The 26,608-nt window shown below is 39.6% G+C and overlaps 1 protein-coding gene across 6 annotated transcripts in view; it reads right to left on the reverse strand.

The window, feature by feature from the left end:
- The window catches only part of NOL4 (nucleolar protein 4), a 383,263-nt gene that overhangs the window by 95,420 nt on the left and 261,235 nt on the right, over positions 1 to 26,608 (reverse strand). For all 6 annotated transcript variants that reach the window (XM_073212744.1, XM_073212743.1, XM_073212740.1 and 3 more), the window contains one exon: positions 23,601 to 23,714. In XM_073212744.1, coding sequence (XP_073068845.1) covers positions 23,601 to 23,714 — 114 coding nt within the window. The remainder of the gene's footprint in view (positions 1 to 23,600; positions 23,715 to 26,608) is intronic.

Consider the following 26,608-nt stretch of genomic DNA (forward strand, 5'->3'; position numbering starts at 1 on the left):
AAGGGAGTTCAAAATGGAAATCATCAACATGCTAATGGAGGTACGGAAAGACATCCAAGAACTCAGGAATGAATTCAGGTCAGAGATCCAATCGTTGAACAGCATAATGGAGGGTATTAAAAGCAGGTTGGATACAATGGAGGAGACGATACTGAAATAGAAACTAGAGAAGAGGAATACAAAGAAGTTGAGGCACAGAGAGAAAAAGGATATCTAAGAATGAAAGAATATTGAGAGAACTGTGTGACCCAATTCAAACGGAGCAATATTTGCATTATAGGGATACCAGAAGAAGAAGAAGAGATATAAAGGGATAGAAAGTGTCTTTGAGGAGGTAGTTGCTGAAAACTTCCCCAATCTGGGGAAGGAGATAGTCTCTCAGACCACGGAGATCCAAAGATCTTCCAACAGAAGGGAGCCAAGTAAGACAACACCAAGACACATAGTAATTAAAATGGAAAAGATCAAGAATAAGGGTAGACTGTTAAAAGCAGCCAGAGACAGAAATAAGATCACATACAAAGGAAAGCCCATCAGGCTAACATAAGACTTCTCAGCAGAAACCTTACAGGCCAGAAGGGAGTGGCATGATGTATTTAATGCCATGAAGCAGAAGGGTCTGGAACCAAGATTACTTTATCTGACAAGGTTATAATAGAAGGAGGGATTAAACAATTTACAGATTTACAATTTACAGCAAAAGCTGAGAGAATTTACCTCCCACAAACCATCTCTACAGTGTATTTTGGAGGGACTGCTGTAGATGGAAGTGTTCCTAAAGCTGAATAGCTGTCACCCCTGGTAATAAAACCTCAGTAAAGAAAGTAGAACAGCTAATGACTAAGCAAATGCAAAATTAAATTAACTATCCCCAAAGTCAATCAAGGGATAGACAAAAAGTACAGAATATGATACCTAATATATAAAGAATGGAGGAGGAAGAAAAACGAGGAGAAATAGAAAAGAACCTTTAGATTGTGTTTGTAAGAGCATACTAAGTGAGTTAAGTTAGACTCTTAGATAGCAAGGAAATTGACCTTGAACCTTTGGTAACCCTGAATCTAAAGCCTGCAATGGCAATAAGTACATACCTATCGATAATCACCCTAAATATAAATGGACTGAATGCACCAATCAAAAGACATAGAGTAACTAAATGGATAAAAAAACAAGACCCATCTATATCCTGCTTACAAGAGACACATCTCAAACCCAAAGACATGCACAGACAAGGGATAGAAACAGATATTTCATGCAAACAAAAGGGAGAAAAAAGCAGGTGTGGCAGTACTAGTATCAGACAAAATAGACTTCAAAATAAAGAAAGTAACAAGAAATAAAGAAGGACATTACATAATGATAAAGGGCTCAGTCCAACAAGAGGATATAACCATTATAAATATATATGCACCCAACCCAGGAGCACCAGCATATGTGAAACAAATACTAACAGAACTAAAGGAGGGAATAGAATGCAATACATTCATTTTAGGAGACTTCAACAAATCATTCACTCCAAAGGACAGATGCAACAGACATAAAATAAGTAAGGACACAGAAGCACTGAACAACACACTAGAACAGATGGACATCTATAGAACTCTACATCCAAAAGCAACAGGATACATGTTCTTCTCAAGTGCACATGGAACATTCTCCAGAATAGACCACATACTAGGCCACAAAAAGAGCCTCAGTAAATTCCAAAAGATTGAATTTCTACTAAACAACTTTTCAGACCACAAAGGTATAAAACTAGAAATAAATTGTACCAAGAAAGCAAAAAGGCTCACAAACACATGGAGGCTTAACAACATGCTCCTAAATAATCAATGGATCGACAAGCAAATTAAAATAGAGATCAAGGAATATAGAAACAAATGACAACAACAACACAAAGCCCCAACTTCTGTGGGACACAGCGAAAGCAGTCTTAAGAGGAAAGTATACAGCAATCCAGGCATATTTAAAGAAAGAAGAACAAACCCAAATGAATAGTCTAACGTCACAGTTATCAAAATTGGAAAAAGAAGAACAAATGAGGCATAAAGTCAGGAGAAGGAGGGACATAATAAAGATCAGAGAAGAAATAAATAAAATTGAGGAGAATAAAACAATAGAAAAAATCAATGAAACCAAGAGCTGGTTCTTCGAGAAAATAAACAAAATAGATAAGCCTCTAGCCAGACTTATTAAGAGAAAAAGACAATCAACACACATGAACAGAATCAGAAATGAGAAAGGAAACATCGTGACGGACCCCACAGTAATACAAAGAATTATTAGAGAATACTATGAAAACCTATATGCTAACAAGCTGGAAAACCTAGAAGAAATGGACAACTTCCTAGAAAAATACAACCTTCCAAGACTGACCAAGGAAGAAACAGAAAATCTAAACAAACTAATTACCAGCAATGAAATTGAAGCAGTAATCAAAAAACTGCCCAAGAACAAAACCCATGAGCCAGACGGATTTACCTCGGAATTTTATCAGACATACAGAGAAGACATAATACCCATTCTCCTTAAAGTTTTCCAAAAAATAGAAGAGGAGGGAATACCCCAAACTCATTCTATGAAGCCAGCATTACCCTAATACCAAAACCAGGCAAAGACCCCACTAAAAAAGAAAATTACAGACCAATATCCCTGATGAACGTAGGTGCAAAAATACTCAACAAAATATTACCAAACCGAATTCAAAAATACAAAAAAAAGATCATACACCATGATCAAGTGGGATTCATTTCAGGGATGCAAGGATGGTACAACATTCGAAAATCCATCAACATCATCCACCACATAAACAAAAAGAAGGACATAAAACACATGATCATCTCCATAGATGCTGAAAAAGCATTTGACAAAATTCAACATCCATTCGTGATAAAAACTCTTAACAAAATGGGTATAGAGGGCACGTACCTCAACATAATAAAGGCCATATATGATAAACCCACAGCCAACATCATACTGAACAGTGAGAGACTGAAAGCTTTTCCTCTGAGATCAGGTACAAGACAGGGATGCCCACTCTCCCCACTGTTATTCAACATAGTTCTGGAGGTCCTAGCCACAGCAATCAGACAAAACAAAGACAAAATAAATCAAACAAATCCAAATTGGTAAAGAAGAAGTTAAACTGTCACTATTTGCAGATGACATGATATTGTACATAAAAAACCCTAAAGACTCCACTCCAAAACTATTAGAACTGATATTAGAATACAGCAAAGTTGCAGGATAAAAAATTAACACACAGAAATCTGTGGCTTTCCTATACACTAACAATGAACTAATAGAAAGAGAAATCAGGAAAACAATTCCATTCACAATTGCATCAAAAAGAATAAAATATTTAGGAATAAACCTAGCCAAGGAAGTGAAAGACCTATACCCTGAAAACTACAAGACACTCTTAAGAGAAATTAAAGAGGTCACTAGCAAATGGGAACTCATCCCATGCTCTTGGTCAGGAAGAATTAATACCATCAAAATGGCCATCTTGCCCAAAGCAATATACAGACTCAATGCAATGCCTATCAAATTACCAACAGCATTCTTCAACAAACTGGAACAAATAGTTCAAAAATTCATATGGAAACACCAAAGACCCCGAATAGCCAAAGCAATCCTCAGAAGGAAGAATAAAGTGGGGGAGATCTCGCTTCCCAACTTCAAACTCTACTACAAAGCCACAGTAATCAAGACATTTGGTACTGGCACAAGAACAGAGCCACAGACCAGTGGAACAGAAAAGAGACTCCAGACATTAACCCAAACATATATGGTCAATTAATACATGATAAAGGAGCCACGGACATACAATGGGGAAATGACAGTCTCTTCAACAGATGGTGCTGGCAAAACTGGACAGTTACATGTAAGAGAATGAAACTGGATCACTGTCTAACCCCATACACAAAAGTAAATTCAAAATGGATCAAAGACCTGAATGTAAGTCATGAAACCATAAAACTCTTAAAAAACAACATAGGCAAAAATCTCTTAGACATAAATATGAGTGACTTCTTTATGAACATATCTCCCCAGGCAAGGGAAACAAAAGAAAAAATGAACAAGTGGGACTATATCAAGCTGAAAAGCTTCTGTACAGCAAAGGACACCATCAATAGAACAGAAACGTCCCCTACAGAATGGGAAAATATATTCATAAATGACAGATCCAATAAAGGATTGACCTCCAAAATATATAAAGAGCTCATGCAACTCAACAAACAAAAAGCAAATAATCCAATTAAAAAATGGGCAGAGGAGCTAAACAGACAGTTCTCCAAAGAAGAAATTCAGATGGCCAATAGACAGATGAAAATATGCTCCACATTGCTAGTCATCAGAGAAATGCAAATTAAAACCACAATGAGATATCACCTCATACCAGTAAGGATGGCCATAATCCAAAAGACAAACAACAACAAATGTTGGTGAGGATGTGGAGAAAGGGGAACCCTCCTACACTGCTGGTGGGAATGTAAATTAGTTCAACCATTGTGGTAAGTAGTATGGAGGTTTCTCAAAAAGCTCAAAATAGAAATACCATCTGACCCAGGAATTCCACTTCTAGGAATTTACCCTAAGAATGCAGCAGCCCAGTTTTAAAAAGACAGATGCACCCGTATGTTTATTGCAGCACTATTTACAATAGCCAAGAAATGGAAGCAACCTAAGTGTCCATCAGTAGATGAATGGATGAAGAAGATGTGGTACATATACACAGTAGAATATCATTCAGTCATAAGAAGAAAACAAACCCTACCTACCATTTGCAGTAATATGGATAGAGCTAGAGGTTATTATGCTCAGTGAAATAAGCCAGGCGGAGAAAGACAAATACCAAATGATTTCACTCATCTGTGGAGTATAAGAACAAAGAAAAAAACTGAAGGAACAGAACAGCAGCAGAATCACAGAACCCAAGGATGGACTAACAGTTACCAAAGGGAAAGGGACTGGGGAGGAAGGGTGGGAAGGGATGGATAAGGGAGGAAAAAAGAAAGGGGGCATTATGATTAGCATGTTTAATGTGGGGGTTCACAGGGAGGGATGTGCAACACAGAGAAGACAAGTAGTGATTCTACAGCATCTCACTATGCTGATGGACAGTGACTGTAATGGGGTGTGTCTGGGGGACTTGGTGAAGGGGGAGTCTAGTAAACACAATGTTCTTCATGTAATTGTAGATTAATGATAACAAAAGGAATAAAAAAAAGGAATAGACCTTAATTCAGAGTTGGTGAAGGACTAGGTTTGTAATTCAGCTTGTCTGATTTACACTCGCATATTCTTACTTACATATGTATTATTTCTAATACAGCAAGAACCTCTCAAGGGCAAAACCACATATTCTTTCATGCTAAAATATAGAAGAGTCAAGTTCAAATAGCTTTCTTATTCCTATTGTTTTAACATAGTTTTCTCCTCCACCATAGAAAAGTGTAGGTGAAATAGTATCTGGAAGGAGTCAAACATCTAAAGACTATCTTATTTGTTATCCTAGTTATTTTTTTCTAAGAGTTTGCAAAGCTTTAATTTTTAAAGAAAAAAATCTTCCCTTCAAGTTTGGGTGATAAAAGATGGAGCCAACACTAGGAAAATCAGAGTCTTGATGTGTCACTACAGGCAGCAAACAGCTGCTTCCAGAGTCCAGGCAAAACAAAACTGAGTGGGGAGGTCCGGCTCCGGGCAAGAGGGTGCTGCGGGCAGTGGTGGATTCATGAGACAAGCCCGCTGAGGGGCATTCAAATGCCAGCATTTTACAGCTGTGTCCAGGCCCGATAAAGGCTTCTGCCATCTGCTACCTGCCTGTATACTTCTGATATACACGAGTTCAGTGGACTAAGAAATGAATGACCCATTTGTCTTTCTTTCTTTTCAGAATTCTAGAGCAGTGCCCTTCTGGCTTGTGGAGGTGAGCCTTGTGCTGCGATGCCAGAGTGAATTATTCCCCCACGTGCTGGTGAGACCTAGTGAATGTGATTCATCTCCACACTGGACTCGGCGGTATGGCAGTAGCCCCACCCCAGGGCCCTCATCTGAGGATCCTGAGTCGCTAGATAAAAAAGCATCTAGTACATTTACCTCCCACCTGAGGTTCGGAGAACCTGGGGCCCCAACACGTCAGAAAGGCAGAGACGCAGGCCTCTCCTCCCCCTGACAGGGCCACTCAGGTGGGGCCAGGCGAAGGGACAAGGATCCAGGCGGTCCGGATACTCATCCCTGTGTCTTGCACAGGGTGAATCTGGGCTGTTAACGTGCACGCCTTCAAGTGAAGATACAGCTTTTCAGAAACGGCCTTGATGGGCTCTTCATAATAAATAAATCACAAGAGCACTTCCAGTCAGAGAAAAGCAACACGGTAAACAGACAGGCAAAAGGTAGCAATATATTTGGGTATGTAGGTTAATTTTAGTTTAATTTGAGAACAGATTATACACATTTAAAGCTTGGTCAGCACTTTGCAGTTAACGAAAGGGGGCACCATCCGCACACCAGCTCGCTGGTAACTGGCTTCCTCCTCGCCACTAGGAGCCCTCACTAGAGGTGCAGTGGCAGGTGACCTCCGTGAGGGGTGTGCACAGAGCAGGTATGCAGGGGTCACTGGGTTCTGAGTTGTCTCTGAAGCATTAAAAAAAAAACATTTAAAATCTGTATAGTATTCCTAGTGTTCCCAGTGTACCCATAATACTTAGTACAACTAAGCAAAATATTTAGGAAATATAGAAGTTTTTTTTTAAAGAACAGATGGGGGGTGGCAGTGTGCCAAGTATTTATGTGTTTGATGGTAACAACATAGTGGGGTGTATATATTTGCTACATTCGTGAAAGAACAAAGTATATGCTAGTAGGCAAGATGGCTGGTAATTCACTTATTTTTCTGAATCCCATTTCCAATGTTTGTATTCTTCACATCCATCATCGATTTCAGAAGACTAGCATTTCTTTCTGTTTTGATATAAAATTTCATTTTGTGTAAGTTTATCTATACTATATGCATTAATGTAGGAGGGAGAGAATCTGTGCTAGTATCCTAGTAATAAAACTCAGGTAATAAAATAAAATACACACAAATAAATGAAGGGAGATTTGGGGCCTACCTCAGATCTTTACATAAAACACAAAGATAATGTATGTTTTTTTTCCCTTTAAAGAGCTTTGGAGGTAATTATATATTTTACATTTGTAGACACACTTTAAATTCTATGCCTTCAGTAGTTTTGTTGGTAAATTCTTATTAGGTGTAATTCATGGGCATAAAGCCATACACACATTCTTCAGAAAATGCACTGTAAACGTTGGAGTCAGCCTGCATGGTTGGCTGGATTTGCTCACACAAAGGAACCACACTGGATCAAATGGAGAATATTCCAGATACTATGCTTTGGAGACAGGGTGCGGCTGGGCCATGAATGGGATTTCGTGTGTGACTTATGGGTCCCAGCAACCACCTGGCAGAGTCAGGAGACCCAGAGGAGGCTGCCCAGGAGGGATGCATGACAGACACTTGTGCCCAGGAGTGTGTATCACCTCCACATCCACGATGTCTGCCAAAGGCTCTGGGGGATTTATGCAAACAGAACACCTGCATGCCTGACCTGAGCTGGAAGGGACAGGAATGGGATGGAGTGAAGAGGAATGGCTCCTGGGGCAACACAGAGGGTACAGAGACCAGAGGAGCAGAGCTGACGGTGGCCAGGAGGGCAGGGCTGGTGCCCAAGGAGTCACAGCAGATTATTGTTGGGCCTTCAAGTCTGGAAGGTTTTACCCTGTCGGGTTTTGCACTTGCTTGGAACCTGTGATCCCTTTTATGCTTCCTTTTCTCCCTCTGGAATGTGAATGTCTGTTCTCTGCCAGTTACTCCTGTTGTAATTTTGGAAGAAGAGAACTTGGGGTCTAGGTTTCTCAGGTCCACCAATGGGGCAGAATTTTGCCCCATGATGGACTGTACTCAGTGTCTCACGTGTAGCAGACTTAGATGATTTAGAAATTTGAGACTTTTTAAGTTGATTTTATTTAGTTGAGATTTTGAATCAGAGTAATGCTGGAATGGGTTAAGGCCTCTGAAAAAGTTGTGATGGGTGAATGCATTTTGCAAGTGGGAAAGACATGAATCTGGTGAAGAGGGCAGAGGGTGGACTGCTACAGACTGAATTGTTTCCCCCCACAACACATGCGGAAGTTCTAATCACTGATTCCTGCACATGTGACCTCAAGTGGAAACAGGTCTTTGTGGATGCGATGGGGCCACACCAAATCAGCATGGCCCTAATGGCATGTGACATGTCCTTGCAAGACGAGGCACAGAAGGAAGATGGAGGCCTTATGGTGAGATGCAGGCAGCAGGGGCCACAAGCTGCAGGATGCCTGGGGTGCTGGACGCTGGAAACTAATATGGCCACTGCTGTGACTGTTCTTCTCTGGACCCCCAGAATTCACCTCTACCCTCTCCTGCTTTTAGAAGCTGTAACTGATACCCCCCCACTCTCACTCCATGTGCTCCACAGAGCTGCCTGCACCATGGGTTCAAAACTGAGCAACGCATGCCCTTCTGCTCTCCTGGCCTCAGCAGCTGCCTCACAGATGAGTGTGTGACCCAGTCACAGCCACTGGGGACGGTGGAAGACTGGAGCTGCTGCAGCCACATTGCTACCACAGGCACAGACTAAGGGAGGACACAACAGAGAGCAGAGCCAAGAGATCTCTGAGCGTGATCCTTACATAAGACAGCTGGCTGCACATGAATCGTCAGGGAACTGCCAATCAAAACCACAATGAGCTATCCCCTCACACCAGTCAGAATGGCCTTCATCCAAAAGACAAGAAATAACAACTGCTGGTGAGGATGCGGAGAAAAGGGAGCCCTCACACACTGTCAGTGGGAATGTAAATTGGTGCAGCCACTGTGGAAAGCAGTATGGAGGTTCCTCATAAAACTAAAAATAGAAATACCATACAACCCAGTAATTCCACTTCTAGGAAGTTACCTAAAGAAAACAAAATCACTAATTCCAAAATATATATGCACCCCTATGTTTATTGCCACATTATTTTCAATAGCCAAGGTATGTAGGCAACCAAAGTGTCCATCAGTAGATGAATGGGTAAAGAAGATATGGTACATATACACAATGGAATATTATTCAGCCATAAAAAAGAATGAAATCTTGCCATTTGTGACAACATGGATGGACCTTAAGGGTATTGTACTAAGTGATATAAGTCAGACAGAGAGAGACAAATACCACATGTTCTCACTATGAAGCGAAATAGATGCTTTAATACAGAGAACTGGCTGGTGGTTGCCACAGAGGAAGGGGAAGGGACGGTGGACATAATAGGGGAAGGAGATAAAGAGGCACAAATTCCAGTTATCTGAGCTTATAAATTCCTTTTGCTTAAACCATTTTGACTAAACTTTCTGGCACTTTCACATAAGAAACTGCTATGTGTTAGCTCCCCCTGTTCTTGGCATTGCCCTTTGGTTGCCTTTGACAGTCACTGAATGCCAGGTCACTCTCTCCTTGGTTACTTCTAAACTTAAGTTAAGCTTCTGGTTTGGCGTTTCAGTGGTTAATTAATTAATGAAATGTTCTGAAAATTCCTGATCAAGTTATCTCTGAGAAAACAAGTTAACCAGGCTTCTGCGGCCTTAATTGTGTACCCGTGGGATATCTACTACTTTGTCTTTCAGGCAGAAACCATTAGTCACTTGTATCTCAATGGCCTGAGAGAGCAGATAAAAGTTCCTTAGCTTTTTCCTGGGTGAATAATATAGAAGAGCACACTCTTCATATACAACATACAGATTTAGATTATATTGGATAAACCCTCATTTTTGTGCCACTGAGGTGAAGATATCTCATGTTTTAAAAATACATTATTGAACGCTAATGCACTATAATAATAAATTTTAATGTTTACATATTCTTTTGTTCATATTGTTTTCCAAACTCTTTGGAAAACTCCTCAAATTTTCAACCTGGTTCATTACAGAGACAAAATGCAATTTTGGTTCTAAATGTCGTGTTTAGTTTATATGTATTCAGCTTATGATGTATGCATCCCTTTTAATTTCTGAGATGCTGGTTTAAAATTACTATAGAGCCAATATATTAGTTTTTCTCAAGCTTTAAACATAAAAAAATTACTATTTAGCTTACATTTCTGTACAAAATATTATCATTCATATTTCTATTTTTATGTTGCTGGTAGCATTATTTGTATTTTCATTAACAAAAAAAATTGAATAAAAATGCAATTTTTACAATTTCTTCTAAAGGAAGAAATATATATTGATTGAGAAACAAAGAAAAAAGAACCCTCCTCGCAGATCTGGTGTGTTCTGATGGTCCTTTCTGATGCCTATCCCGTGATTCTGTGAGGTCATGGCTTAGGAAGTACTTAGAAATTCCTTAAGGTCACAATTTAGAATATACAGGTTGTCTTGATCATATGTGGTATTAAGGTTTTTATTCTTTCTTTGTTTTAGGCAGAATCATCCAAGATTATCACTGGAATAAAAATCTTTTCTTTTTTCTAAAAACTATGCAGTTAACAGGTTATCTAAGTATTTAGAGGTCATGCATACAATAATTATAATTGTATATAAATATACATAATTTAAGGTTGCTATTAAGACTCCACTTTCAGGAGGACATGTCCACATTAACAACAAATTTAGTCTGCTAAACCAAAAGGAATATTTTAAAAATTCAAATGAGTATTCCCATTAATGATCCCAAAGCTTTTTAAAAATGTATTAGCAGACACCCTTTCCTTTATGTGGAAATAATGTATTTACATATATGTGCATCTTCTTATACATAAGATTAGCTATCTTTTGTGTACAGGACACACATTCACAAATGCATATATTTGTGAATAAGCAAAGAGTAAACAAGACAAAAATTATTTATTTGCCGAGTATAGACAGCATACATAGCTGAAAAAGAAAGTAAAAACCTACATCCAGCTTTCAGCATTTAAGACTTTCCTTTGTTAGCAACACTGTTCAAAATACCTTCTCCCCCAGAAACAGTATGCTAGGTCACAGCATCTACTACTTTGGCTGGTGCTGCAAATGGTCAAAAGCAGGTAGCAGGTAAACATAGGTGTCTCATGAAATGAGTACTTAAAAATTAGATAAGCTGGGAATAAAGGAGAAAGATGGCCACCACTGAAGACCAGTCTGCACACTCATGTTCAAATGTGTTGCACTTAGGTGGGACGTCCCCCAGTGTCTGCACAAGGCTTGCACCAAGCTGCTCTACCCGCCTGCTGCTATGGCAACATTCCAGGACAAATGCCAGGTCAGCTCCCAGCATCTGTGTCGGGGCTTAATTGCTTTGTCAGAAACCTAACAAGCTGCCTTCTTTTTCTCACTGAGCAGTTAAAAGCAGCAGTGCCTGAAGAACTAAATGTTGAGACACATTCCCTCCCTAGCTTACGCCCTTGGCTCCTATCACACTGCATCTGTGATTTTCCCTATTTGAGGCTAACACTGTTTACTAGGCTGTCCGACATTTTGAATCGCAGCCCTAACTCCAGTGATCACGGCTGTCTTGCCAACTACCACCATCCTCCGGCTGGAGCGTAGCACCGTGTTACCAGGCAACTTCTTAACAGGCTCTTTCCTTCTCTGAAACTGAACTTTCTGCCACGCCACATCAGACCACTTGTGGATATTACTTTGGTGTTTACCCTCATCCCAGCATCTATGGGGCTCAAAGCGGTGAAGAGTCAAAGCTGTTCTAACTCCTGTGGAGTGGTACAAAATTCTAGTTGATAGTCCGAGAGATCAGAGGCCGTGCACTATTAGCTGGGCGTATAATCAAGTACAAATACATTTGCTGGTAGTAGTTGCTCCACAGAGAACTGGGAGAGGGACTTGGGCTGCGGCTGAGTCTGAGCCTGAGGCCCATGGTAAAGCAGGTGCACTTTGAGACATAAACCCAGGAGCGGACCTGGAGCTGGGACAAAGACACACTGGGTGTGCTTGGAGGATGAAAGACCTGCTCTACAGCACGTTTACAAACCTCCGGATCCTGACATGTCACTGAGACAGGAAACAGGAGCAACAGCGAGGACCTGCGTCTCCTGTCTGTGCCCTTTGCAGCCATGAATAACAATAGTGATGATGCACTTCACTGAGCTTCAGGGGAAGATGAGAAAGTTCATGTGAGTTCAACATGAAGATATAAGAGAACACACAAATATTAATATTAACATTAATATTAATATAATTACATATGATGTGTTTCCCATAGAAGACCTGATTTATTTCCCCAGATAGTTGAGATGATACTTTGAACTTTGAAGAACTTGGAATTTAAACCTGAATGTGGACCTCTGAAGTTTCAGCAAATGTTGTTCTTTGAATGTGAATTATCAAGTAGATGGCAGTTCAAGAAATTAATTAAATATAAAAACTATAGAAAGGATGCTGAATTTTTAAAAATGACTTCAAATACAGGATCCTATATAAAGAAATAAAGAAAATACACAGACAACTGTGAAGTTCCCTAGAAAGGAAATTTTCCTCACACATACAGACATCTGCAAAGAATTAGATTTCTTGCACTTGCTTCATAGGCAATAATATATGATAGAAAAATGCAATTGAATTAAAATAATGTGAACTTCTGAGTTCTACATACAAAATTGTATTCAAACTCTTGCCTGCTATGAATGTATGATGGCACTGAGAGTTGAAATTTATGAAGCATTCTGATTTTCATTACTCAGAATATTACCCTGAAATCAAGAGAGATAAGTGCTTTGTACTGTATTGGTCTTTTTTCCTTCTTTTTAAAAGAGAAACTCTGTTTCTAGTGGAATATGGAAACACCATTAAAGAAAGAGAGGAAGAAAGAAGGAAGGATGGAAAGAAAATCTAAACTGCAAAGTCACTTTTGCAGGCCTGAAACTTTTATAAAATACTTTTATTGAACTAAGTGGTCTGTAAGGTCTATGCAGCTCTGAGTTTTTAAATATGAGTCTAATAAGTCATAAAAATGATAAATTTAGTCATTTGAAAAAGAGGTTCTTCTGAAAAGTTATGTATTAGCAATTCCCAAGAATAGCACCTTTGTGTACATGCCCAAATACGTAAGTAACCCCCTGCTCTGACTCTCTGCACTGTTTCCAAAGGCCTGAATGAAAGGCTACCTTCTGGCTCTGACTTCAGGTTCTCACACCTAGAAACAATCTTGTAGCAAAGATAAAGAAATAACTACTAAGAAAAGACAGTGGTATGGTAGAAAGCTTTAATTGCTGTTTTTTAATAGAAATTGTAGTGCCTTTGGGATCCAGGTGACCTTTTCACTTATATCTTCCTATTCTGTGACTTTACAGTACAGCTCTGACCTTTTATTTCACTTTTACTCTCTGCCCTCTTTCCAAAACTCAGGATCATGAATCCCATTAAATCTCAATATTTCCTTGAGGATTTGGGAAAGACAGTCATCACAAACATCAGGGATGGAAAAGTGGTTTTTCCTGCCACGCTGCTGGGAGTTCTCTGAGTCAGGGCCGGAAGGCACTGCAATGTTTTTGTAATAACAAACCCAGCACCAAAACTAAGAAAATGAGGACACGGAGTGCTGCGGAGAAGTAGTAACTGGCTGTCAAATTTGATCTTCATGTGAGGAACTGACTGGACTTCCAGTTTAATTGTAACATTTAAAATATTATTTTGATCCTGCTTGTGCTGAAGGGAAACATGAAAAGGAACTTAGAAACACAAGGGACTTTTTAATATCTATGTAAGCATCGTTTTTCTCTTGATGAAAGAGAGCAGGTAAGGGCTCTTAAAAAATTGCTTTGCATAAACTCCTAAAACAGTGAGAGGTAGTTCTCCTTTCATCCCATTTACAGGTGGTAAACAAGGGCCTATAGACATCTAGAACCCATTGGGTTGTCGAAGCAAAAATGTTTAAAAAATATTGTTTATGAGGCAAAGAATACTGACAGCACAGGATGAGATCAACAAGGCGAGAACCTTGTACAAAACTCTGAGCCATCTGGCAAAACCGATGGGTGAAGATCAACACTGCTGGCTGGCAGCCACAGCACCTAGAGGACAGGGCAGGATTGCACCCAGCTGGCCTGGCAGGGCTGCCCCAAGACCGGCCTCCTGAAGACGGGCTCTGCAGTGCACCGCCTGCAGCCGATGCTCTCACCCTCGGTAAACATTAATAACTAAATCCATCCTTAAAATTTATGATCAGAAGACTCTGGTCATGAAATAAAGACACTGATATTTTAGGAAGATTTCCACTAAAGATGGAAGTAAAATCGTTTTTAATGAAGGCTAATCGTTAGCTCCCTGGGCTGCTCAGCTCTGCTGAAACCTGCCTCCCCAGAGCGCTAGTACCTGGGGAACAGCAGTGTGGTTTTGGAGGCCACTGGCCGCACTGTATTTGCCACATGAATCATGTCAAACATCACACATCCCTTTTGGAAGCAAAGCCCAATTTATCAAGCTATTATCTATTTTCATAATAAATATGTGACAATGGCTAAATTTCCCCAATATACACAATACTGTTGTTCAGAGTAACTAGTGAGTTTTCAAGTGGTTAGACAGGAAAAGGAATAAACAAATTATGAGAAATAAATCATAAAAATGAATATATTTCTCATAAACCAAATGTGTCAGACTCTTCACTTATCTGCTAAGCCTAAAAATAACTGGTTTTAAAATAAATAATATTAACAAAAATCCTGTCGTCATGGAGAACCCAATAAACCATATGCTCTCTTGACTTTGGCACCAAAAAGTGGTATCAACATATTATGTTGAATTTCTCTGTCTGAAGTCAAACCACCTACTCACATCCTGACATTTATTCACTTGAAATTAATAACATCCTAAGCCAAAGAGGTACCTAAAACTTAAAAAGAATCATCTCTCCAAATGTTGGAGAATTCTTAATGAAGCCAGAAAACCTAATAGTAAGGTAGAACGAGTAACAGAAATAGAGAAAATCAGAAATTGAATCTTGTTCCCAGCTTCCCCCAAATCCCACAGATGTTACACAGAAGAAAGTTTCTCAGCTTCAGATTCCCCCTCCATTAAAGAGGGAAACCATTTGATCTACATGCTTCACAGCACCATTTAGGGACCAATAAAATGACGCACTGTATATCACTGCTCAGAAATAAATTAATATTATATCTTAAAAAATGTACACTGAGAAAGCATTTTATACAGAAGTAACCTTACTCTCAATTTAAGAAAAAAAGGTAAAAATTTATTGCTTGATGAAAACTATAATGTCAGTTTTTTGAGACATCAAGAAAAGATTGATGTCTAAACATCCTCCAGACAGAATAATTATCTCTGCATATAGTTACATAATCTAAAACTATAGAAAAATAGTAAACTCTGATTCCTAATTAGCTGAGTTAATGTTGAGGCATGGAAGAGTGCTCATTCCCAAATCACAAGAAAACCGTAAACACGATTATTTTGTAGGAGACTGAACTTCACAATTACTTTCTGGCACACACTCAACTTTAAATATTGTCCCATTTAAACAGCAAATCTGAAGTGAAGGTGGTAGGGAGAGCGATCGCCTGCTGCATCAGGACCTCACTTTGGGCCCTAGACTCATCTATACTTCGCTGTCCATAAGCTTCTGATACTTCCTAAAAATAGGCTGATTTTCTCTCTCTTTCTTCATTAGCATGGATTTAAAGTCCAAATAACATGGCATATAGAATCCCTACACAATTTAGTTTAAACCTGCATATCCAATCCCTCTTTAATTTCTTCCCAAGACGTGAGTTTCTTTCACAAAAGAATTCTGCTTTTAATGCTCTAGAATTGCTGGTGTCTGGAAATGCTCCGTACGTGTGAACGTCATGCTGCAGCTTTGTGTTTTCAAAGGCTCTTATATTTCTCAAGGCCGGGTTCTCGTGGTGCCTCCTCTGGGAAGCCCTCCCGGGTTCTCCAGGCGGAGATGGGAGTGCTGTCCCCTGGTGTTCCTAACAATCTGACCGTGACTGTATAATTTCACTGACCAAGCTGACTGCACTTGTCTTTAATAGAATGTGAGTTTCTTGAGGATATTATTTCTTACCCATCTGCAAAGTGAGAATCAAGGAACCTGCTTGGAGCCATATTGTCAGAAATAAAGGATTTAATACCCATAAAGACCCAAATAAAACCAGCCCTTCGCAAATCCTCAGGAAAGAATCCCTCTCCTTGTTCTGTAGCCTCTGTACTGAGCAAAATATCTGCTATATAATGAATATCTGCTAAATAAGCAAACCAAGTTAGGGCTTATTTAGAAGTAATTTCCTCTAATCATATTCCTTGCTGATATAGACACATAAAACATTTAAGGAACTACCTAATGAAGTTAAAAAATTATGGAATAATAAAATTTTTAAACTTTTGCCATTAAAAAGTTATTTTTTAAGAATTCAAGTTGGAATTAATTCATATATGATGTCCAGCTACACTATTAGGCTAATGCCCAAAGAACACAAATTCATAAACAAACTATTCTGCTTACAAAATATCAACAGAATTCAGGCCAAATATTCTTCCCCAAGGAACAAATAAATATTCCAGTAGAACTATTTTAACTATTTTTCAAATATTATTAAGTAAACAATGGACTCAAATTTTAAATTAGAGTGGTAAGTATACATTGTATTTATCCATAAGTGACATATATCTGTAAGATACTTCATATTGGTATATATCTTTACACATTTCCTTAGTTTTTATTTTTTTTAATTTCCATATGGTTACAATGGAATATATAATATTTCCATATTTTTGGCATCTAAAATTGTGATTATATCCACTCCCTGAATCTAATGGGCTGGGTGATTGTAGGGTTGTAGCAGTGAAAATATCTGTAATCAGTTTCTCTGGATGGGTTTACTAAGCTGCCCACCCTTTGGTGCTCATGTCTTTTAGGTCATGGTTTGATATTCACTTGTGTTAGCTACTTCCCAATAGGAATGACCTCTGCTCCTTTGCAAATTGCTAATTTACTAAACTAAAGGCTAACTGCATTTAGGTATAAATACAATTTTTAAGGCACATCCTGGAGCTAAGTCAAATGCTTTCAGCAGTACCACATCCACGCAAATCAAGGGAATATGGCACCACATTCTGTTTGGAATGCTACCAACAATTTCTCACCATTTGAAAAGCCTGTGTGACCCTCTGCTATCGAGCTGCCACGCCACCCATGCATCACATGACAGCTCCAAATGTCGGCTCGTTGTTGATTCGATGGCTTCCCGCATCCATGCCATGTGGCTTCCCCATGTCTCCTCACCAAAAGGCATGTTATCTGATGGTATATTATGTTCCTTTAAGGTCTTGCTTATATTAAGGTCAGGACTATATATTTTTAAACTGTGGGTAAAGATCATTTATATGAGGTATAAATTCATTTCAGGATCTAAAAGTGGGACTACATGTTTGTTGTAAAAAGTCATACTTTCTGAGAGCATTAGGATAGGCTGGTTAAAAAGTAAAGGTCCCTAAAGTTTAAGTAAACTTTTTGTGCATATGTTCATAAAGAAAGCCAAAAATCCCTATTTTACTGAAATAAAGTAGAGATTAAGGGCAAAGAGCTTGTCCATACCAAGAGCTTTTAAAACCTTGCTGCTTTTTGACTCAGTTCTCATGAATCTTAAAGAAATAGCCAACAAGGTGTTCTTTCCATACACAAATTATGCTAGAAGAAGTAGAATCAACACATAACAATTTAGAAACCATTACATGATGGAGTATTAAGTAGCTTTTAAAAATAACCTATAAGATTATATAATGATGCAGTAAATACTCATGACATTAAGCAAAATGGAATGATACAAGCAGTACTACTTTGCTTTTCTAAAATCAAAGTTTTTGCATAGAAAAGTAGCAGAAAGTATTACAATTTTACCAGCAATGCCGCACTGGTTTATAACGTATTTCTTCTTTATACAGCTGACAATTGAACAACACAGGTTTGAACTGTGCAGGTACACTTAAACATGGATTTTTTTCAGTAACTATATTGGAAAAGCTTTTGGAGATCTGCAACAATTTGAAAAAACATTTTGTTTTCTCTACATTCCTTTATTGTAAGAATTAAGTATATAATACAAACACACAATACGTGTTAATTGACTGTATATGTTATGGGTAAGGCTTCTGGTCAACAGTAGGCTATCAGTAGGTAAGTTTTGGGGAGTCCAAAGTTATAAACACATTTCCAGCTGTTCAGGGGATCTGTGCCCTACCCCATGCTGTTCAATGGCCAACTGTGTACTTAACTTCCCACAGTATCACAAATGAGCCTGCATGTCTGGAAAGATTCTGAAAAATGTAACAACAAGCATGAGCTAAAAGCACACGACCAGATCAAAGTGGGGCTACATGCTGAGCAGCCCCATGTCCTTGGGGAAGTCACTGAACAGGTCGGCCCCAGTCTGCCCACTTTCATTAAAAGCCACAGCACCATGGAAAACAGACTTGCAAAGTGCCTCCCGTAGGGCTGCATCCACAATGATTCTGCCATTGCTGGTATTAGCATTAACCAGGAAATTGAGGCCTGTTTCAGTCAGATGGCTTGGAAATTTATTCTATCTCAGATAGATTAAAATTACACAGTGCAAAGGAAGCACAAAGTGTCCCAAGAGCTGCCCTTGACGGCGCTTTGTCCTCCTGCACAGTACATTTTCTCCTTTAGATGAAAGAGTTCTGCTGAAACATAGGTTCTAAGACCCAAAAATGCAGATCTTTCTCCAAAATATTACATATAAGGAAGAAAAATCTAGGAGTAGAATAAAAGCTAAGGATGACGGAGAATAGGGACTTGGGGGTGGGGGCTGGAAGTGCACAGAAATAGATTTCAAGCCTTATTTCAGTTACTACTGCATTGTTTAAATTTAAGCATAAACCCTATTGAAGAATGTCTCCTTCGTTGTGTATTTGTTAAAGTTTAAAAATGTTACCAGAAGCACAGAACTACAGCATTAAATAAAAGAAAAGCTGCCTGTCTCAGAAAATTAAGTCCCGACCATGTTGTTTACATAGTTTTCGAACACATCCATGATGAGACAGAACCGTAACGTTGCCGCCACACTCAGCCGGCTCTATTGTCCGCCTCTGCTCCTGCAGCGACACTGCCCTTGACAATGTGCCCGCTCACCAGACCCAGAAGGAACAGGGGAAAGCCACCAAGAGCTGGAGGCTGGGGAGAATTTACTGTTGCTGAAGAAAACGGGGTGGCAGCAACTCTGGCCTCTCTAGACGTTTCTGCGTCCTGAGCCAGTGGTTCCATGCTGGCTTACGAGCAGTGATTTCTTTTTTAACTTAGTGAAACATCAGTTTTTGGTATTTTTTTCTTGCTTTCTCACCCTTTATTGTGTCACGGTGATGGACATGCCATGTAGCTTGGCGCCTGCTGGGCTCCCCTCGTGCCGCAGCCCAGCAGGGATGTCCTTCTGTCCTGCTGCCACAACTCTATCAGCAACATGTGCCGAGTCAGCCTCCGCGGAGCCTCATCTCCTCCATGACCACTGGTCCTATGATGTCGTCTCTACAGAGCCACAAACTACTTTACGTGAAAGAACTGAGCATAGAGAAAGGAAACCAAAGGGCTCTCCCATTATTCAGAAAGCCTCTGCCTTTGTCAGTCAGCAGGCCTTCAGATGAAACATAGATCATGCCATCCGTCCAAAAGAGCAAACCACGTGCACACGGAAGACAAGCTCCCGTAAGTGATCAGCAAGTAGCTGGTTCTAATCTCTCTCACTTTCTGCCTTTGTGTCTCTATTTAGATGAATTGCAACCAAGAACACTGACATATCTTTGCTTTTAAGGAAGTAGTAATGAAATATAGAGAAAGAGACAATCTATTAATTTGAGCTACATCACAGAATTATAAAAGTGAAGTCTGACTTTGCCCATCTTGGTGAATTGTCAAAGTGAGGAACAATTTCCCAGATAACATAAAAATTCCAGATCTTCATGTTAAAAGATATGGTGAATATATTCTCTAAGGCAACTGGGTTGACCCCAGTTCTGTGAAATCTGACTTCAGAAGGAGTGACAGGCTCCTGTCCTTGCCACTGGCTTGACTCCGGGCTCGGGCTGTGGAACAAGCCTTGTCTGGATTCTGATGTGAGGTGGCATATGAAATACAGTAGTTAACACATCCATAATACCTCTCGTATTCATAGCTCAAAAGGCTTTATAAAATCCAATTAATTCATCAAGCTTCATATCTCTGAAGGACATGCATAATTACAGCTCTGTATGTAGGTAGCCGTGGGCATGAGGTGTGCAGCTCAACAGAATCCAGATTTAAATTGTCTAGTTTTTGAACTTTATGTATGTACAGAAAGGCAGGGGCACAATAACCAATTCCTGAAATGGCAAATTCTAGAAATTGTGAGTAGGGTTAAGAATGCACACAGAAAGGCTGATCTCACTGCCGACACCCAAAAAATCTCTGGTTGCCTCTGCCGGGCAAAGAGGGTTTAGGTCCCATGAGGGGACAGCATCCCTGTCTCCACGCTCTGCTGGGAAGTGCAAGGTCACTGGGTAGAAGCCTTTGTGTGGCACACCTAATGACATCTACAGAATTCATAAGAAGAAGAAATAGTTTAGATATTTAACAGTGCACGATGCATATCCCAGATGAGGTGAAACACTTTGGGAAGTTTATAGCATTTTGAAGCTAATAAGGTTATAAACTTTTGAGACAAACACATTCTGTTTGGAGTAACTTACTGAAGAAACCTGGTCTGCTAGATGTGGAAGATGGCAAAAATCTTTGTGAATAAAGCAGGCTGCTTTCCAACAGAAAACTGCCCTGTCAAAAACTTTATGAGCAGCAGCACAAATTATATGAGTACAAAGAGTTTGCTCTGGGACATGGGTTTTTCGCTCAGTGAACATCATCAATGGAAAGTATACGACTGTGGAGAGACCTCGAGTGTCAGCTCCATGTGATATGGGCTCGGAGGTCTCTGACTGCCCAAACAGCTGGGTGATCTTGGATAAATCACCCCACTTCTCTGAGCTTCAGTTTCCTCATTTGTAAATAATAATAATAATGCCTATTCTCATGGGGTTGAGAATATTAAATGAAAAAAATGTTAGTTAAGGCTTTATTAGGTTTCAAATAAATCATGGAATGTCTATTTCTTTCCATTTCTTTAATATCCCTCATGAATCCCAAGCCCACTGAACCTTTGTAGGGCCTGGAAAGAACAGCCTATGTGGGGGTGAGATTGGACTCCCCCATTCCCAGGTGACAGGTCCTTGCAATAAATGACCACAATGTATGAAGACATTTAAAAGGAAACGGTTGAAAGGGGAAGGAGTGTCAAGGACCCCAGGCCCCCACCCATTCCAGTCCCTGCTCCCCGGATAGCTGTAACAAGTCACACTCACTATTGGAGTTTTTCTTCGATGCGTGGCAGCTCCAGGAAGAAAGCCTGAGATCAATTTAAAGATTGTCAAAATGATCACAGCTTCTGACAGTAGGAACATCTATTAGATATTTAATACTGGGGGTGGGATTTTCCTGCCGTTTGAGCTATTCAAGTGAATGGCGAATATGGTGTATCTCTAACCATATATAAACTTATTAAATGCACTATGCCTTTATCTGCATTGCATTATTAAATTCCCAAAGTATATCTACGAATTTGAAGTCTGTATCCCCCATTTTCTGGGTGGGGACAACAGTAGTTAAGTAACTGGACCAAACACTGGCGGAAAACCAGCTCTGGAAGATGCTGTGGGTGACACCACGGGTGGAGCACAACCACACTCAATCCTCTCGTTTTCAGAGAGGTTCTACACAACTGATACTAACACTGGATATGGTAGAGTGTAGACCTGGTGGCATCTGGGGGAACAGGCTGGCAACCAGCCTGTGTGATTCCAGAATTCTAACATTCCAGTTTCTAGAATCATGATCTCGCAAGTAGACTTGGTCTGACTTCAAAACTCCCTTATCTGACTAGTACTATTAATGCCTCTTTCTAGTTTATTGACACCCGTGGGGGGATAGAAAGGCCAGAACATCAGCCAACACCTTTTTCAGGCTGAATCCCAGGTGCTCACTGCATGCCAGGTGAGTGCTCTGTGCCCAGTGCAGACCTGTCCCCTCGGGTCCTCGCTGCTGCAGGTTAGTGTTGCTGTCACTGGGACTGTGCACACAGGCAACAGGCTCAGAGGACAAACAGATTTCTGACAGTCCCAGTTAGTAAGGGTGGAGCCGGGATCAAACTAGGTAAATTTAACTCCAGAATGTGCCACCATAATCACGATGCTAGGTGGTATTTTATGTAGTATGATAACTCATTCTAAGTAAGATAAACTGCCGAGTTATAGTAATGATGGAAAGTCTCTGCTGAGGACACATATATGTGACTAAATGCTGTTGACCAAGATAATTAGTAAAGTCAAAATCAGCATTTTCCTATACATTATCTGAGGCTAATACTGTATTTTTCATTTAACTAAAAGCTTCGTATCTTCATTATTTAGAATTACTAGTGCAAGCCATAATAATAATAAACATAAAATTTAGAAGTGCCATTCTGAAACATTTTTAGATATTCTAAGTCTGGAACAGAAAAACATTATTTCTATTTTCTTGGAACCTCATTGGCTTAGGGAAAACAAAGTTAGACTAACGATTTAGTCTTCTCATCCCAACCTCAACTAGAAATATGAAGGACCTACATCGTTTGTTGTCAAGAGCCTGAAATCGGAATGCACCGTCTGTATCACAATTTGGTTCTTCATTGTGGATAACTAAGAAAGAGGGCTAGACAGAAAAAGAAAAAAAAGACATTCCAGCCATGAGAAGGGAGATGGATGCAGACAAACTAAGGGACAAACAGAGATGTCAGGGCACAATAAACACTGCACACGTCCACCTAACAGGCAGACGGGCTTAGAAGATAGACGTGGAAAGGTAACACTTGATGGCTGTCCAGTAAATGATTCATTAATGAGGAATCCCAGGACACAGATTTTCATTATTTTATATCCCCATTTTATAGCATTCTAGTTTTTCAAAGTCATGCTGGGTTTTCACCATTCCGTGACATTTAGAAGCAAACTGGAGGAAATTAGAGACAGCTTCATTCTCATCATTCAGAAGGAGCACAGTCAAGCCATAATCATCAACAATCAGTAAATCTACAAAACGATTGTAAATGATCAATGAGAACCTCTTATTTAAACAGTAGTTAGCCTTCAAATTGGACACTACATAGAATTGTAACTCATTAATTCTACAATTGTCCATTTTTTACCACAGAAAATTTTTGTCATGAATCTCTAATGGTCTCGTGAACATGCATTCTCAAGTTTAAATGCATAAAGTCACAAACTATATCCTTGGGTACTTCAAAATCCATTCAAGAGTTTTTGCTTTTCTTCAGAAATCAGACTGAGTTAACAGTACTTGATAAGGTTAGTGTGCCCCAGACATGAGGCCCCGGTCCCTGTGGTCCGCCCAGCATGCCCTCCACCCTGAGGCCCCGGTTCCTGTGGTCCGCCTGGGGCGCCCTCCACCCCGAGGGCCTGGTACCTGCGGTCTGTCCAGGCGCACCCTCTTGGCAGCATTTCTGCTCTCACTCTCACAGGCTGAAGCCAAGATGCTCTCTGCGACTGCTGAAGTGAGGTGGGAGGGAATAGGTCGAGACTAAAAAGAAGAGAGAAACATGGAAGAATTGTTAACAGCATCACTAACAGACCAAGGCTATCTCAGAAGAGCTCACAGGACGTGCGGGAGCATCCTCTTATTTCAACTGAACTTATTCCAGTAAAAAGAGGAAGTGGAAATCACACAGATGAAAAATGAATGCCAGTCAGAGGGTCAGGCTGGAGTGGCCAGTCCATAGCTCATCCCATAGCTCAGGGTCACAGGCACCACATCTGGGCCATTGGGCTGGAGTGTGAACAGGCAAACTGCTGACCAGGCTTTGCAAATAAAACAACCTCTTCAATTCTTTTATAATACACGAGAATGCACAAGAAAACACAACAAAACAAGAGGCAGGGCTAAAACACAGCTGGAAAAACAGTCATGCAGACAGTGTCAGGAACAACAGACAGACAGTGTTTAGGAACGGAACAACCTAAATATGAAACACTATGAATATTTATGATCTATGTTGTGACATGATGTGATTAAAGTCCTCTAAAAAAATACTCTAGTTAAAATACAAATGAAGATGTTAGTCCTAGAAAAATTTCGATAAAACAAAAGTTCAATGTTTTAGATGTGAGATGTGTATCTACATGATTTATAAAATGTGAGTCAGTATTATTAATTTAATAGGTACTTGTTGGAAATCCATCTTCTATGTAACCCATAGAAATTAATTAACCCTACAACTAAGCTCCTAATTTACTACAAATTGTTTGCAATTTGCCATACTGTATGAAAATCACAAAAGTTTTCCATTCTATTTTCCCATAATTACATGCAAAATTATCTAATTGAAAGATGAAATAGTTAATGATATTGAACAGTATTTTTAATGAAGATAAGCAAATGATTAGAAATAATATAGAAATTAAACCAGATGAGTTGCCAAAATATGAAGTACAAATTTAAGTGTGTTTGGGAATCTAGCCTATCTATAACATCATGCTAGCTTAGTGCGTTTGAAGCCTCCATCTACAATATGCATGGATGCCATGCACGGAAGTCTCTGAGCTGATGGAGATCATTCAGTTCAGGAGGGAGGGTAAATGAATATGAACCTGCCCTAATGGGACTTGATTCACTTTGCCAACTCTGGCATGTAAAATGTGCCATAGCAAATTCAATCATAGGGTTTATGTCTCAAGCAATACTGCAGAACAGTTCATTCAGACCACAGTGTTTTAACAGGTCCTCCCCAGCGGAGTTTGTGCAGTGAATAAAGAGACCAGGCTCTGACCTTCCTTGAACTAGGACGCCATTGCTATAGCTGTCTGGGTCCACCTCCTCCACAGGAAAGCAACAGGTGCCATCTCCTCTGGCTGGCTAACCCCATGAGATGTCTGAAAAGATGGCCAGGCAACTTTGGCCATAAAGCATCGGGGCATTTGGAATACTATTTTTGCAAAAGAAAGAGAGGAGAGGTGGTAGGAAAAGCTGCAGCATTTGGAGACCGTGGAAAGCTGGGGCTGAGTGTCAGGAACAGAGAGGAGCGTCTGTTATTTGCCAATAAAATGAGGCAAAATGTCATGGATGTAAATGCAGTTTCAGAGTTCATGTTGCTTGTTCGTTTCATTTGCACATCACTGGGTGTGGTCTAGAGCCTAGCTCAGACACAAAACTATAGGCAGCTACAAAACGAGTGTCTCATTAAAGAGCAGCCACAGCTGACTCAATATTATAATCTAAATCCCATGGGAATTAGATACTCAATGTCCTTTGCAACTGAATTATGTTTTGAAACAAAGGTGTTATAGGGCAAATTGGAGTAAGAACATTCCACTATGAAAAGAGGAAATTTATTTGATTGTGACTAGCATTACTCAAATTGAAATGAGAGACCACACCACTATAAACTGCATTACTAGACCCTTCCTTCATCTGGTTCTTGGGACAGAATTAGCAGCCTCTTATTTTGATCCAGTTACCGATCGCTAGATGACATTCAGAGAGATGGTTCTGTTCTTCATTCTCTTTATTTTTTTATTGAGTATCTCCACTCAGAATTAGGAATATATAAAGTCAGGGAACTTTATTAAGCTGGTTAAATTGCAGTAATAAACCTACACCTTCCTTAAATGCATAGAAGTTTGTGGAACAGAGAAAACAAAAGGCAAAATATCTCTTTAAATAAAATTGGTTAGTAGCATTTCCTTTCAGGGTTTTTAATTTTTAAAAGCAAAAAGGGAAATGATTTGTTAGAACAGTAGAAGTCAGTATGCATGATAATATGTGTAATTTCCTTTTCAGAGAAAATAACGGAGCATTAGGTCTTCCCATAATAAATAAAATCAGTCTCAGAAACTATAGTAGCATCCTGGCTGAATGGAGTGAGGTCACGTGGAAGGTCACTAGGTAAACTACTATTTTAAGATTTGGGAGTAAAATCAACTTCAAGATAAAGCAGTCCTACACTTTTTCCTATTATGTGGGGAAAATTTAGTGGAAGCAAGCAAAGCACATATCAACACAGCCAGTAGGCAAATCGTGTGAATCTGAAAATGCAGTTATTGTTCTGAGTTTATTGTAGAATCATAATTGGGCAACTGCAAATAGCTATAGAAGTCATTCAGTCTCTTCTCTAAAATTTGAAGAAACTGAAACCCAAATGGGTTAAGTGATTCGCCAAATGACAAACTGAGCTTGATACAGACACAGGCTTCATGTCTACCTGATTCCCAAGCCTTTCACTATTCTGAATTCTGTTGTATACTTAGTACTTTCACAGAATTTATCATTAACAATATAAAATATTCTAGAAAAAATCCTCACATACATACACTACAGTGAACAACTGAAAAGCAGACCAAAGGTAGTCCTCTACATGTATGTGTTGCAGTAATGATACTGATTCAAACTCATTGGGGAGAAGGGCAGAATGAATACAT

This window comes from Manis javanica, chromosome 9 (assembly GCF_040802235.1).
Source record: "Manis javanica isolate MJ-LG chromosome 9, MJ_LKY, whole genome shotgun sequence".
In the NCBI taxonomy this organism is placed as follows: Eukaryota; Metazoa; Chordata; class Mammalia; order Pholidota; family Manidae; genus Manis; species Manis javanica.